The 15,378-nt window shown below is 43.0% G+C and overlaps 1 protein-coding gene across 1 annotated transcript in view; it reads right to left on the bottom strand.

The window, feature by feature from the left end:
- Susd1 (sushi domain containing 1) overlaps nucleotides 1-15,378 on the bottom strand; it is a 119,774-nt gene that overhangs the window by 12,040 nt on the left and 92,356 nt on the right. Inside the window, exons 14-15 of the mRNA XM_026391149.2 lie at nucleotides 6,337-6,433; nucleotides 2,712-2,970 (exon numbers count right to left, since the gene is read on the bottom strand). Of these exons, the coding sequence (XP_026246934.2) occupies nucleotides 2,712-2,970; nucleotides 6,337-6,433 (356 nt within the window). The remainder of the gene's footprint in view (nucleotides 1-2,711; nucleotides 2,971-6,336; nucleotides 6,434-15,378) is intronic.

Here is a 15,378-nt window from a genome sequence, read left to right on the forward strand (position 1 = left end):
CATATGTCACCATTGTTCAAGGGACTGGCATGGGTAGCAGGCACAGAAGTGACTCAGAAGATCACTTCTATAGGTTTCCAAATGATCTCAGGAAGGACATGCTACTGTAAACACGAGAATGACAAGAGCTTCATTTCACCACCAGCTCCAAGATCCTGATTTTAACTGCCTTGAAGAACTCTGTTGAGAATCCTGAGGTCACAACCAAGTTCAGCAGAACTAGTGATGCATGTTATAAGCCAGGTTATGACAAGTCCTGATACATAATAATTCCTCACCTGTCTGAATGACACATGGCAACATCAGTTACCCAAAATGTATTCAAGAACAAGCAAGTGACTATCTGAGCTACTGATCACATTGTCATTATGCCATGCATCATTGTAATATTAAGAAACACACATGGAAACTCATCATGGTAGAAGAAACCTACAAACCACTGGAATGGAATACCTTTCCTTCTCTGCATCATTATTAGTGCATATTTGTCAATCAGGACTGCTGGGATTACTGGGTATGATAAAACTCTAACATGATAGACCCCAGAGGAAGTTGAACAGCAGGAGTTAGAGAAGGAGTCCTTCAGCCTCCTTAAGAGAGTCAAGTGACAACAGCTGGCATTCTTGTTTTCATTTTATTAGAATATTTTTAAAATATATTTAAACTGAAAATTTTCTTGGAAAAGCTGAAAACAGTTGTAAGGTTTTGATTGAGATTAAATTTCACCTTGAGGCTAAGTACGAAGTTAGGAAGGAAGGACAAGAATAAGTAGAGAAGGATGTATTTCAAGACACTGGAGAAGCAAAGGAACTGCAAATAGCAAGGTAGTTACTAGGGAAGTGAAAAGTGTTCAAGCAAAGAAATGAGTGGAAGAGGAGAGCTCTTTACATTGAGGGCCTCGACCAGATGTGCATTTTAGCACTCATCCTGACAGCAGTGTGGGGCACAGAGACAAGTAGAAATAAGAGGCAGAAAATATGAGCTGGAAAAGAGATGTACAGAGAAGACAACAGCTGAACAATGCTGGTGGAACAGGAGAAGACTGCACTATTTCAAGCAGGCTTCAGGTGACAGAGGTGATAGACTGATGTGATGTCATGAAAGACTGGACAAGAGGTAAGGAGGAAGAATTACTCCTGGGTTTTCTGACTCGGTGACTAAAAGTATAGTGATGCTACTTGTTAGAACAAATCCATAGAAGAAAAAACAAAATGGGAGAGTTGGAAGAATCCCCTTCCTAATTTCAAAATTCACTGTAAAGCTACAGTAATCCGGACAGTATGATATTGCTTGGTGCGGTGGCATATGCCTATAATCCCAGGGGCCTGGGAGACTGAGGCAGGAGAAGTGCAAGTTCAAAGCCAGCCTCAGCAACTTAGCGAGGCCCTAAGTAACTTAGCAAGACCTTGTCTCAAAATATAAAACAAAAAGGGCTGGGGATGTGACTCAATGTGTTCTTGGGTTAAATCTCCAGTACCAAAAAAAACCCCATAGCAAACAAACAAACAAACAAAAAAACACTGTGATACTAGCATAAAGACAGATGTATGGATCAGAATACAGAGCTCACAAATGGATACTTACATATATGCCAAATGATTCTTTTTAGTTATAGGTGAACGCAATGTCTTTATTTTACTTTATGTGGTGCTGAGGATTGAACCCAGTGCCTCATACATGCTAGGCGAGATTCTACGTCTGAGCCACAATCTCAGCCCTCTGCCAAATGTTTCTTGACAAGAGTGTCAAGAACATTCACTGGTAAAAAGACAGCCTTTTTGATAAGTCGCGTGGGAAAACTGGATATCCATAGCAAAAAATAATAATAATAATCGGTTGGATCCTTACCTAATACCATATGCAAAAAGTAACTCAAAATGGATCAAGGTACCTCCAGATTTCTTTGCTAGTTGGACATAGTCTTAAAAGTAACTGTTGTTTTAATATCTTGTCCATTGCACATTAGACTTGTATTCTATCTAGAATTTAATAAAGTGTCTCTGATTTAAATATGTATTAAACCTTACACTTGAGATGGCTACATATTTTGGCCCCAAATTTACCAGTCAAGAGATGTTTCACTAGTATTAATATAACTTTGTTTAGTTTCCACTACTAACCCATGTGCATTTACACCAAGCTTAGGGTCTCTAGGTCCTTCCAGATCCTCTGTCCTTGACTGACTGATACTGAATAGTTCTTGCTATTCTGCTAGTCCAGCCCGTTACATTTACTAATTATCTAATGAATATTGACTTCTCTGTCTCATGACAGAAACACTGCTGGAAGAGCAGAGCCTTCCAGAGTGGAGAAGTGGAGCCCACTCTATAGCCAAGGAAACAAGGGTAAGGATAAAGTGGGGCAGGGCTGTGCTTAACTGCCCCTCCCTCCTTCTTTGCAGGATGAGTGGAGGTAGCAACACAGGAGCAGTATGGGGAAGCTGACAGAGAGATCTAGATGGTCCTCCCGACTCAGATGTCAGCAAGGCAATAGAATGCAGTTATTCATGAAGCTTAGGAATAACCAAGGCCAGATCAACCCAAATGCAGATCCATCAAGGTCTCGAATGCAATGTAATCCTCCTGGTGCATTTCAGTGGTCATTACATGGACTATACATCTCAAATACTGGGAAGACACATGTTCAACCAAGTAAACTTCATATGAAGAAGAACATTTAGAGTTCACAAGAGATTTTTTAAAGAACTATACCTTATTCCATTCACTTGTGATTCGTAATATAATGCAGTAATCGTTCCCTATTTTCAAGGGTGCATTATAATATTTGCCATAGTATAGCCTGTCTCCAATAGAAATATCCATGGTATCATCTGCAACATCTCTGGCCAGCAGTTCTGCAGCCACATATCCATCAGCATCAGAGGTGTTGTTAAAGAACAAGGTAGCACCTTCGGAATCACAAGAAAATGTGTTTTGGAGAGCCAGAGGAAGCACCACCACCTGATAAGTACTGGAAGGAAAAAGAAAGCAGAGAAGTTGGCAGGGACTCATTACACTGGAGTGCCTTGATCAGATGTGCATTTATAAAACTCACCTATTGGACCCTTGCCTGGAGAGCTCATGCATTCATTCATTCATATACACTGAAATCCTACTATGAGATGAAGTACTTTTCAAGGCACTGGGGACACAATGCCGGAAAAGAAAAAGCTCTGGCCCACATGAGATTTACTATCTGAGGGCTCAAACAGTTGTGGAGCACCAAACTGACCTTGAGTGTGAACGCCAGATAACACTGGCTGATAACCTCTCCAAGCTCCAGCCAAGGACATCTTCTTTAGCTGGGAGAAGTCTTTGGCATGTACAGCTGCCCTGCCGTGTGTGCCATAAAGTTGATCTAATCAGTGATTTTTCACATGGGCAAATAAAGAACAGCAGTAGAAAGGGTTTAACAATCACACGGAGGCCAACTGCCCAAAACAGTTAATGTCCTAAGTCTGAGCAAAGGCTCCAGACAATCATGTGGCAACTTAAAACAGAACTCATGTGATTTACATTCTCTACAGTTCACAGGCTGATACCAAAGTTCATGTGAAATAAACGAGAAGCCAGGAGTGCAAAGTCACCATGAGTTAATCTAGGCTCACAAGGTCTCAACATGGGAAGAAAGGTAAAAATGACACTTGTGCATTCTAAAACTGTTCCCTAAGTGTGCACACAGAGACACCCTAACAGTCAGGGATCATTGTGTCATGTATTTTGTTATTATTTATCCCACCACATAGAAAACCTACCAGGAAGGAAATAGAACATAAAAATGCACCACGGGTGAGTCACACCATCCTTTCCATTTCCATCTACTCTGTGCTTCTCTCCCACCTCTGGTGCGGTACATGTTTGAACATCTGCTTCCTTGATCAGACGCAAGAGCAGGGATTTGAACACCTTACTCTTGTATCCTTGTAAATCCTTGCACATTTCTTTGGCTATGATCAGCCCCCATTAATGTTTCATGAGCTGAACTTTCAAGTAAAGAGGAAGAGACTGTATCATCACCAAATGTAATTAGGGTAATTTCCAAAACTTGTTTAAGCCACATAATTCTATTTTACCACCAAATCTGCATTTCCCACTCCATATTCCTAGTGACATCTCCCGCTTCCTAAAAGTTCATGGATCACTAAGTTAAGAAGAGGGAGCCGGGCTGGGATTGTGGCTCAATGGTGGAGTGCTCGCCTAGCACGTGCGCGGCCCAGATAAATAAATAAAAGTATTATGTCCAACTACAACTAAAAAAATAAATAAATATTAAAAAAAGAAAAGAAGAAGAGGGAGCCCTCCCTAGCAGCAGGTGTTGTATTTGGAAAGTCTCCAGCCACCCATCAGGTTAAAAAATATTTTAGGTGTCCTGACGGCTCTGATTTCCACAAAGTCTGGGCTCACTTTCAACAAAGGGCTTTCTACAAAAGAAACAAAATAAAACCTGCAGGGCAGTAAGTAGTCATCTCCACCACCAGTAAACATTTGCTGAGCCTCCACTCCTACAGGCAACCCCTCTAATAACAAATTTCCCGGAGATCTGAAATCATTCCCATGAATCATGGCTGCAGGTGAGAAAGGAGGCTGCACCATGCTGTCCATAAGCACATCTTCACATCCCTCGCATCTTTCCGTGCAGGTGGTGGTGGTCATGTACAAGTTCAAGTCTCACCTGCACCCATTTGGTTTTGTTCCTTGCCTACTAAAGGCATCATTCACAGGACAGGAAGCAGCTCCCCACTCAGCTTGAGGATTATACAAATACTCAGACTCCATCCCAGACCTACTGAATCGAAACCTCCAGAAGAGCTGGGAATTCGTATTGCTAATAAAGCAGCCCAGTCAGGTGATTCCTATAACCTGGCAAAAGTGAAGACAGTAGAACTAAGGGAGCCTAGCTACAGGACGAATCTTTGGCCTAAGATCAGCAAATTCAACAAGGGGGATTTGGTGCCAGGGTCCTTGCTCCACTATGTACCCCAAGTCCCACTGCTCCCAAACAATGCACCAAGCAGACTCAGGCCTGGCAAAACTGCTAGCCCCAGCTCAAAGCAGGTGGTCAGGCTGAGGAAATCAGCCCACTGGCCTGATAGTAATGGGCCCTGATGACGTCAGGGAAGCAGTTGTGGTGGCCTGAAACCCAACCCTTCTGGAAGCATTTCTCCCCTGTGTCTCACCACCACCCTCCCCTGAATGACTCACAGACTTCCACTTCCTGTTTTGGAGGCCCTGCCCAACACAGAGCCACAAGGGTAAATGGTCATTTGGCTTTTCTTTTTGCTTTATGTGATTATTTGGCTGAAGTCACATTAACTCTTGCACATTCATTCAGCCAGTGATGTCATAAGCTCTGCCTTCCTTGCAGCAACAGAATTACAGTGCCTTCCAGTAACTTGTCAGGAATCAAAAAACAGCAACATTTATGCCATGTCCATCCTGGAAAGACCCTGAACTTAAACTAATATAGAAGTAGGAAAGCTCTAAGTTTCATTATAAATGGACCCACAGATAATATCTCCAGACTTTCTTTTTTCATAAATTTACAGTATCTCATATTTATTTTTACCTTGCTGGCACTGAGGGGTCACTAGACTGAAGAGTCAAGAGAGACATGAAGTTACACGGGTCAGGCCGCACACATTGTCATCTCGACCTGGTACTGTGGGCAAGCTGCTCCTCTCTCCAGGCCAACCTAATCTTCCTCTCTATCCTAACTTGACCTTTGCAAATAAAATGCAAAATTGAACACAATGTAGTCTTCCAACAGAAGTCAATTAATGCCATCCTAATTACATCTGGAATTTAGCAGCAGTCATTAACTACACAGTATTTACCCATAACTCAATTCAAAAATAGATAAAAAAAAAATTACCCAAATGACCTTTTCACGACACAGTCTTACATAAAGACAAACATGTTCTGTCTCTGGCAAATGAAAGGATGCTCCTGACCCACTGTCACTAAAGGATGCACTACAGGATGTGAGTACAAAGGGCAGTGCCTGATATGGCCAGCCAAAGCTTAATATCTGGAGCTAAGCTGCCCAAGTGTTTGAGCCTGGTCACTTAAAATCTCTCTCTCTCTTGCTGGGGTGATACCATATACCTGTAATCCCGGTGACTCAGGAGGCTGAGGCAGGAGGATCATGAGTTCAAGGGTCAGCCTATCTGGAGGGCTCTTTCGGACTAGAGGCCAGGCTGTGCCCAAGGAAGCAAAACATTGCAATGGCCCCAGTGACTCCAGTCTACTGACAGAGTCTTCTCACCCAAACCAGGGCTTCCGGAACACTCTATAGGGGTCCCTGAACAACCCCCAAAGACAAAAGACAACTACTGACCTGATAGGTCCATTTTTATCTTTGACTTTCCTCAGTCTGAGGCGCGGCAGAGGCCCTCCATGCACCATGAAAAACTCTACTTCTGGAAGTGGAGGCTCTAAAAATGTTGAAAAGAAAGAAAGAGATACGATCAGAACAAGGAAAAAGCGCAAAGTGGTCCTCATGGAAGCCGCTAAAGTTTTAATTTAAAAAGTGATCAGCTTATTCTGATGCATCCCTAGGATATAGATAAAGCTTGAAAACATGATGCTCAGGGAAATGACCAGAGGCAGAAGGACAATAGTACATATGTCTCCACTTTTATGAAATTCCTAGAATAGAACAATTTCTAGAATAGACAAATTACATAAAGACATTAATCGATGAGAGGTTGCAAGTGGGAACTTCTTGCTCAGTGACCAGAGGTTCTGTCTGGGGTGATGAAAAGTTTCAGAAATAGTGGTGATGGTTGCACAACACTGGGGATATACTTAGTTCTGTTAAACTGTATACTTAAAAAGGGTTAAAATGCATATATATGTATGTATGTGTGTGTGTGTGTGTGTATATATATATATATATATATATATATATGCAATTTTTTTAAGAGTGATGAGCACGCTCCATCACTGACAGGATGGACACTCTGGGCATTACCATTTGCTTAGTGAGTAGATCCTTGTTTGGTGGGTGCTATGATTTGGATATGGTTTCAGTGTGTCCCCAAGAGATTCATGTGTTGAAAGCCTGGTCCCCAATGTGCTGACATGAGACATGATAGAACCTCTAAGAGGTGGGGTCTAGTGAAGGTAATTAGGTCACTGTGGAGGGAAGGGATTGACACTGATCGCATCAAGTCAGTTCCCAAGAGAGTGGGTTACCCTAAGAAGACTGGACCCATCCCATCTCTGCCTCCTGCCTCACCGTGTGGCCTCTTCCACAAGCACCATATTATGAATGCTGTCTGCCATGAGGACCTTAACACAGGAAAAACTGATGGGGCAGTTTCATCTTGGACTTTCATTCTCTAGAATGAAAACTAAATAAACCTCTTTTTTTATACAAAGTACCTAGTCCTGGGTATTTTGTTATAGCAATAGAAAATGGACAAATACAGTGGGAAAAGCCAACATATCAGACTTCTAGATCCTTTAAAATCACAGAGCTATCTGTTCTTATTTTGTCCTTCCCTTCAACCAGATTTCCCAAATAGGTTTTTCCCTGGGAGAGAAATATATGGCTCACTGAAACCAATGTTCTGTCTCACTAGGAGTTACATTCACAGCACCAATGCATCAGCTGCCAGTCTGCCTGCGTGTGCCATGGTGACGATATACTAGGCATTAACCATACACTAGATGTGTCCTGTACATGCCTCACCTCATTTAATCTCTCCAGTGCTATCAAGTGGATGGTATTTATGGAAGCAGTCATCTTCTCCCTCTCTTGGTATTCCTACCTTTGCCTGTGCACTACAAACTTCTTTCCTCTCAACTAATCGGAAAAGAGCTCCCAGCTGCCCCTCTGTATATTTGATTTGTGGGAGAGCTAGAGTTTGCCTGTTGTGGCCACATGCCCCACATTTTTTCTTCTTCTCCTTTTTCTTTTGTGGGATAGGGGCAGCCTGAACACAGGGCAGATGTCCCCACCTCCTGTTCCCATAACTAGTGCACCAGGCAAACCCTGAGGCCAGGCAGGTCTGAAGCAGGCCTGCACATGGCCTACAGATTCAGCTTCCCCGCAGCTGGGTTGCAAGGTTCAGATGTGAGAGGAAGTTCCAGGAAGCTTTCTTTTAGCCCTGGGCCCAAGCCAGTTTCTGCAGCAACCAAAGTGATAACTGGATCCTTGCCTTACTCTTGTGTATATTTCTCAATTTCCCTAAACTTGCAGGTAGAACAAGTATGATTCTTATTTTCCAAAATCTCATCTTATAGTTATAAGGATACAAATTCATGCAGAAGCTAAATTTTTGTCCAACAGCACACACACTATAGCACGGCTAGGATTTGAACTCATTCTCTACTCTACACCTTTCTCATTCACCTTGGGGTGACTTGAATGTCTGGTTCCACCAAATGGATCTAGCAGGGTTTCCTCACCTTTGAGCGATCTAATAAAATCCACTTATTCACTTTTAATACGCTGAATCTGCAAAGACTTTAGAAACATGTTAACTCTGGGGAAAGAATCCATTTGCTACAATCAGTGTGGAGTCACAGTTCTAACCAGTGTGGCTCACATCAGAGGGGCTGGACTCCAGGTAAGATGCAGAAATAAACACTATCGGTGTAGTGGGTAAGACCAGGGGCTCTGGGTTAGTATGCTGGTCCCACTATTATGCCTCCAACTGCCTCATCTATAAAATGGGAATAGAAATAACCCTCAATTTATAAGCGTGTTGAGGAAACTCATGAGTCTATTAATGATAATTAACAATTATAGTTCACTATTCAGCACACACACACAGAATAGAACAGAGCCTGTAACACAGCAGCCCTGGTGTATGCTGGCCATCTTCAAAACTCACTGGAGTTACAACTACTGGGTGCTGATATCGTGCTAGGCATTTTGCCCCTGCTCTTTCAAGTCCTCACAAGAGCCCAAGTGACCATCACCTTTATTTGATCAATGAGAAAAAAAACAAGCTCAGGCAGGTTGAGTCATAGCACTGAATACAGTTGCATGGAACCCAGGTTAATTTGACTCCAAAGTCAATTTTGTCACATTGCCATGTTAGGACAATGCTTTTGTTCACTTTGCCTGAGATTCAATAATGGCCCAGGAATAGAAACCTAGAACCACAAATTCCTGACACATGGGGACTGGGGTTGTAGCTCAATGGTAGTGCACTTACCTAGCACATGTGAGGCTCTGGGTTTGATCCTCAGCACCATATAAATAAAACAAATTCTTGACAAATAAGGAGCCACTATGCCTTCTCCAGCCGGAGACTATAAGGAACAGAGGCTGAGAGGCCTAGGGATAGGAAACCCCAAGGATCTCTTAATTAGCACAGGTTCAAAGGGAAGAGGTGAGTGGAAAAAATTACTTGGGAAAGGGAAGCTATAATTCAGCTCTTTCCCAGCTCTGGCGCAAGAGAAATGCCATTCAGGCCACTATAAATGAGGTATTTAATATAGTAAGAGGTCCCCCAGTGGAAACATAAGCCAGAAGGAGAGGCAGGATCCCTATATCAGGGCTGGAGAGGATTCTGCAGAATGAACAGGGGGCTGAAAGAAACCAAGCCTGGAAGAGACCAAGGAAAGCTATAAACCTGCAATTGCAAAACTCCCAGAAGATGGGACCCATATGTCTGAGATTCTCCAAGTCTATATATGTTATCTTTTCAAATCTTATATACTCTGTTGATTGTGTGTTCAGTGTCCCTTTTTCTATGGAGAACAGCCCTCTCCCTCCATATGGTTCTTATGGGGCTGTCACAGTGTTCCAAACCCCCTCTGGACTAGGCTCTGATGATCATGGATGCCATCCTCCAATGACAGGACTGGTCAGGGAGCAATTCATTTAACTTTAAGAGATTACAGGACCTTATTTTTCCTCTTGAATTATAGCTATGAGCCAGAAATATGATGCCTATCCCAGAAAGAGCTCAGCAGAAAGCGGGCAGATGGGCTGACAGAGAGAGCCACAGGGCTCTAGAGGACCATTTGTGGCTGGATCTCGTTGTGCTCTAAGCAAGATCCACTTGAGTTCTTCCTAGTTTTGATTTAACCAATTCCACATACTCGAACTGGTTTGAGTTGGATTTCCATCCCTTGCAACCCCCAAAGCCCTAACTAATTATAGAATGCACCCAGCATCCTGATGGTCTGCTGAAGGGCAGATGGCACAGCTGTGCGCTTGAGGGAACCCTGGCACTGAGCCAGATGGAAGCGATTCTTAAGCATCTGTGTGAAAAGAATGCTATGAATCCCAGGAACATCCCCGGACCCTCTGGTGGCAGACACAGTGAGGACAGCAGGAAGAAGAGCCCTAATTAGACCCTATACTAGGCCATCTCTCCTTTAGATTCTACCCCTGCATCAACTCAGTAGAAGGGAAAAAGGGGGACATGGTGGGAAAAAGAAAAATACACACATGAATGTCTCCCTGCTGCTGCCTCCCCCAAAACCCAAACCCTGCTACAGTGGAATTTAAGATTAGGAAGCCAAACAGACACTCAAGACTCTATTTACTGGAGTAGAAAATAGTTTGGGGGTCGAAACCGTCAGATCCTAAATTATAATAAACTTAGGCCTATCTGAACTTTCAAAGTTTTTGAAGCCCTATGGCATGTGTTATTCCTGCATCAACAGACACTTTTCGAACACCTGATGCAATAGGCTCCATGCTAGGCTAGGGGAGACAGTCAAGGAAGACAGATTTTCTGCTTTCTAGGAGCTCAGAGCCTAATAGTGGGGACAGTTTTGCAAACAGGTAGCACTTAGAGCTACGATAAAGTTAGATGCAGGGTGCTCTGCGGTGCAGAGGAACACCTGACCAAGGACAGGAGGATGAGCCCATCAAATACAGAAATACATTCATGCAGAGGCGTGGGGTAGGGGTGGGCAGTGATGGAACTACATGGAGCTCATGACTGACAGGATGAGTTCTGGTGGCAAAGAGGCAGATGATAAGGTTAGAGAGGGTAGGTGTAGATCAGATCTGAGGACCTGGAAATAATAAGTCACTTAAAGATTTTATATGTCAGAAATATGATTTAAAGAGCTATTTGGAGGATGACTAGAAAAAGGACAGAAGTATGGGTCATCCCCTAATCTAGGTGAGGAATGCTTGAGGTCTGAGGCAAGCCATGGCACTGAGAGCAGAGAGGGGACAGACAGAAGGACTCCTTGGGGAGAGGAGGAACACAATGTACTAGGAAAGGAGCAAGGGGAGAAACCTGGATTTGGGTTTTGTCACCCAGCAGGTAACGATGCCCTTCGCCAGGTCTGGAGGGAAGATGGGAGCAGCTCACTTATGGACCTGCCTAGGTGGAGTGCATGTGGAACGTTCCAGAAGCAGCTGGAAACCCAGCTCCAGGCCTAGAAGCAAATTCTGTGGGGGAGATTTGGAGTCAGCTCTTAAGTAGGAGAGGGCATGGCTGCTGGCGGGGGGCACCAGATAAAAGAAAAGAGGAGGGCGGAGGGTGGCCAGGGAACAGCCAGGTGTAAGTGAGAGAACCCTATAGTTTCTATGAAACAGGGTTAAATCTAGAATTTCTTCCAAAGTCACCCAGATTGGTGACACAGATCCTGTTTTTCATAAACCTGCAGGACTGCCAGGGACCCTGGAGCATCACCTGAACAGCCCCAGCTTATGGGCAAGGCCTCACATAACACCCTTGTTGAAGGTCCATGTTACTTTGAAGAGGTGCCCAGAAGAGATTCCGTGACACACCTGAGGAAAACCTGGCTAGGTTCCTGAAGCAGTGCCCCAGGGAAGAAGGACGCCTGACCAGGACAGTGCACCCCTCCAATCTGAGAATTACTGCCCTCAGGCCTTTCCGCCATTGTGTCATTTTTGATGCTTTGTTGTGACAAAGACAGAGATGAACTGTCATTCTTCTGTGTGAGAACCCTCAGGCTCTTTTAAATCATTTGGTTGTTCTTCTCCAAAATAAATATTTCCAGTTTCTCTAATCTTTTGACTAACCCTCTGAAACCCACTTAGTTTTTTGCCATCCTCAGAAACAGAACAAAAGTGCTCACTGAGTAGGGAGAAGGCAGGTCCAGGCCACTCAGGCCATCCCCCGCTTGCTCCAAGCCACACTGCCCTTTTCCAGTCCCATGTGGTTCTCATACTTTTAAAGGTGCCATTGTCACCTGGTTGATTCAATCCACTTGGGATCTCGAGGCTTCTTTCTGCCCTGCTTCCTGAAGCCTTGCCCACTTTATATATTTTTCTCTTGAATGTAGAAGCTTAAACCTCAGTAAACTGGTTCTCAGCCACAATCTGAAGTGAAATGACCTTGACTTCTTATTCTGTTTCCCAAGGTGCTGTTCCTTGTCTCCCAAGCTGCTGTCCTGGGCAAATCTGCAGTCCTTTCCCTGAGCCTTGTGACTTGACTCAAACTACACCAGACCTCAGGCAAGAAATGGGTCATGACTAGGCTAGAAAATGTAGCTCTTTTACCCTGAGCATATGACATGGAAGGCAACCAGAAGGCATACCATTCCTATGCGTCAACGATTTCAATTCTCCATAGCAGCAAATGACAAAAGAAAATCCAAGGTCACCATATAAGAAAACTTTGAAGAATAAGGAGAAAATATTAAATATGTTTAAAAAAATTACAATAATTGAAATAGTGAGGTACAAACAGCAAAGAGGCAAAGCAATGGAAGATACTAGGCAGCCCAGAAAGAGACCAAAGAAATGGAGAAAATACTGTATGACATGGACAGTATTGTGAAAGGTAATAGGGAACTTGCTTATCAAAGTTAAGGAAAAAATTATCATGTAAGTTTAGGCTCATGTAACACATCCAAATGAATTCCAAATGGGCCTACATTTTAAATGCAAAAGGAAAAACTATTAAGAAGCATAAGAAAATATTGAAGAACAAGAATCGATCTGATTTCAGGGTGGGGAAGGCTTCTCTTGGCATGATCAGAGACAGAAATTTTAATGCCATGAATAAAAGTGATGATAGAGAAAATTCAAATAAAATGTCTAAATATCAAAATAACACTGAAAAGAAAATTAAATAATAAATAACCTTGAGGTAGGAATTTGTACTATGTATAACAAAAGATTAATTTTGTTAATATAGGCAAACTATTAAAAATTTAATCCCGAAAAGGAAGAAAATTAAGGAGTAAATAAACTTAAGGCAGTAAAAAATAAGATGAACATTATCAATATAGGCAAATTATTAAAAATGAACAAAAAAGAAAATTTTATCTACCAAAATTAAGCAAAGATCCCAAGTTGATACCATCAATTGCATGTAAGTACAGGAGTTGAATTAAAATATAATTCTGCTGTCTGAGAAACTGGTATCATCTACTTTTCTGAATTTTCTATAATAAAAAGCAGGAAGAAAAATGAAGTCACCAAGATAGTTTTCCCTAAACCTCAAGCACCTCTCCAGATAGATCATACAACCCAAAGGAAGAAAAACTGAAATTGATGGAACAAAAGAAATGGGAGCTTCCACCGTGAGTCATCAGCTATGTCAAGGTCAGACAGGTCTTCCCAGTCAATGAAATCATGAGAGTTGACTTCATGGTCATCAATAAATATGTGCTGAGTTAGGTTGTTAAATCTCAGCATGACCCTCCCCGGCTCCTACCCCCACACAAACTCTGGTTTTTAGGTTTCTGATCTAAGGAAGCTTTTCATACATGTTTTATAAAAGCTAAAGTTAATATAAGGAAATGACCCAGCCAGTCCATTTCCCTCTATGGTGGATCATCCATCTCAGTGATGACTGACTGGGGTTCAGATGGCTTTAGTGAGAGGATACAATCCACACACAGCCATTTACCTGGGGACCTGGGATTAGAAAGTAGTCAGGAAATTTCTAGAAATGGGAGAAATGTGTGGATCACAGAAGTTTGGAGGGGCTTATGAGCCACTCCTGGCCTGACCCAGTGTTAGGTCTCCAGATACCAAAGAGCCTTTAACCACAAAAGGCTTGGAAAGGAAACAACTGGGGTGAAGGCCAACCTCTATGGACCCCTGATGCAGCTTCAGCCCCGCCCAGGAATGCCTGTGAGGTCCTGGAACCAGCTACAGGGCACAGGGATCTCACCAAGGCCCTAAGGATGTCTATAGATGACTTGTGGGTAGCCAACCACGAAAGGGAAGCCTAGAGCAGAAGAAATCACGAGAACCAGTCCTGCACAGTCCTCCCCAAGGACACCCAGCGGAAAGAGAGGAGGCAGGAAGAAGCAAGGCAACCCTGGCTGACAAAGTGACAGTCCGATGATGCTTGAGACACACCTGTGTTTTCCTAACCATCTGAAAAGCACTTTCCCTTCTTCTTGTTATGAATGCAATTAGAGATGAGAAAGGCCCCACATAAGCTGCCAGCCCCGGTACTGAAGGTACATACTCATTTGACCTCAAGCGACCACCACGTTTGTGTAGTACACATTTACACACACATCCCATTGTTTTCTTCCTCCCTCTCCAGCCCTGCCCCAACACCACCCTCCCTTTTTCCTCTCCAGTTACCTTTCTTTCCTTATGAAAATAAAAATCTGCCTACAAGCTTTTAGACTATGCAAGAAAATAGTATAACTAATTCATGAAAGCTCTTCATACTCTTTGGGGTTTATATCAAGGATGAAAGTTTGTTCTCTACCCTGTCCTAAAGGGATATGAATCCTGGGAATACTCTCAAGAACTCAGTTCCATGGCCACCCAAGCCAGCACTTTAGCAACCAGCCAGGAACACTGGGACAGAACCTCCACCTCCCCACCCCCTCTCCAGCACCCTCTTCCCAGCTCACTGAAACACTTGCCTCTGTCCCTCAACATTCCTAGAACTTTCACTCTCCTCTGAGATCAGCAATATATTTAAAGCATTTGCTTTCATCCCGTTCCCATCTGAAAGACTGAGTTTAATGGAAGATACACAGAAGGGAAATTCCACTCGCTTTTCTTCTGGGAAATCAGCCGGTCCATTTCCAAACCCAAATCCTTAACTAACATTTCTGGTAAGATTCAAAAGTTCATGATTTTACTGAAATAAAGCCACATGCATGTTAAGTGAGGAGGAGTGTCTCTTTACATCAACACATGAGGATCTTTCTTGCCCCTTTTATAAAATGAAAGAGGGTTCTTTTAAACTCTTTAATAAAGTCTTAACAACTTGAATTTTTATGCTTTTTTTAAAAATGGCAAATTCTCCAAGTTAGGAAACAGTCACAATCTCAAAGACCTTGAGCAGCCTCCTGGTCTCAATGAACTTGAGCAGCTCAACAGCGTCCCCTGGTGGCCTTGAATGCAGACACTGGGAGCTTGAGTGACGAGAGCTATGTTTAGTCTACAAAACAAGGTAGAAATGTGTCTCGTCAAGAGGAAGCCCCTACCTCTTACTCAAAAAGTATG

This window comes from Urocitellus parryii, chromosome 4 (genome assembly GCF_045843805.1).
Source record: "Urocitellus parryii isolate mUroPar1 chromosome 4, mUroPar1.hap1, whole genome shotgun sequence".
Lineage (NCBI taxonomy): Eukaryota > Metazoa > Chordata > Mammalia > Rodentia > Sciuridae > Urocitellus > Urocitellus parryii.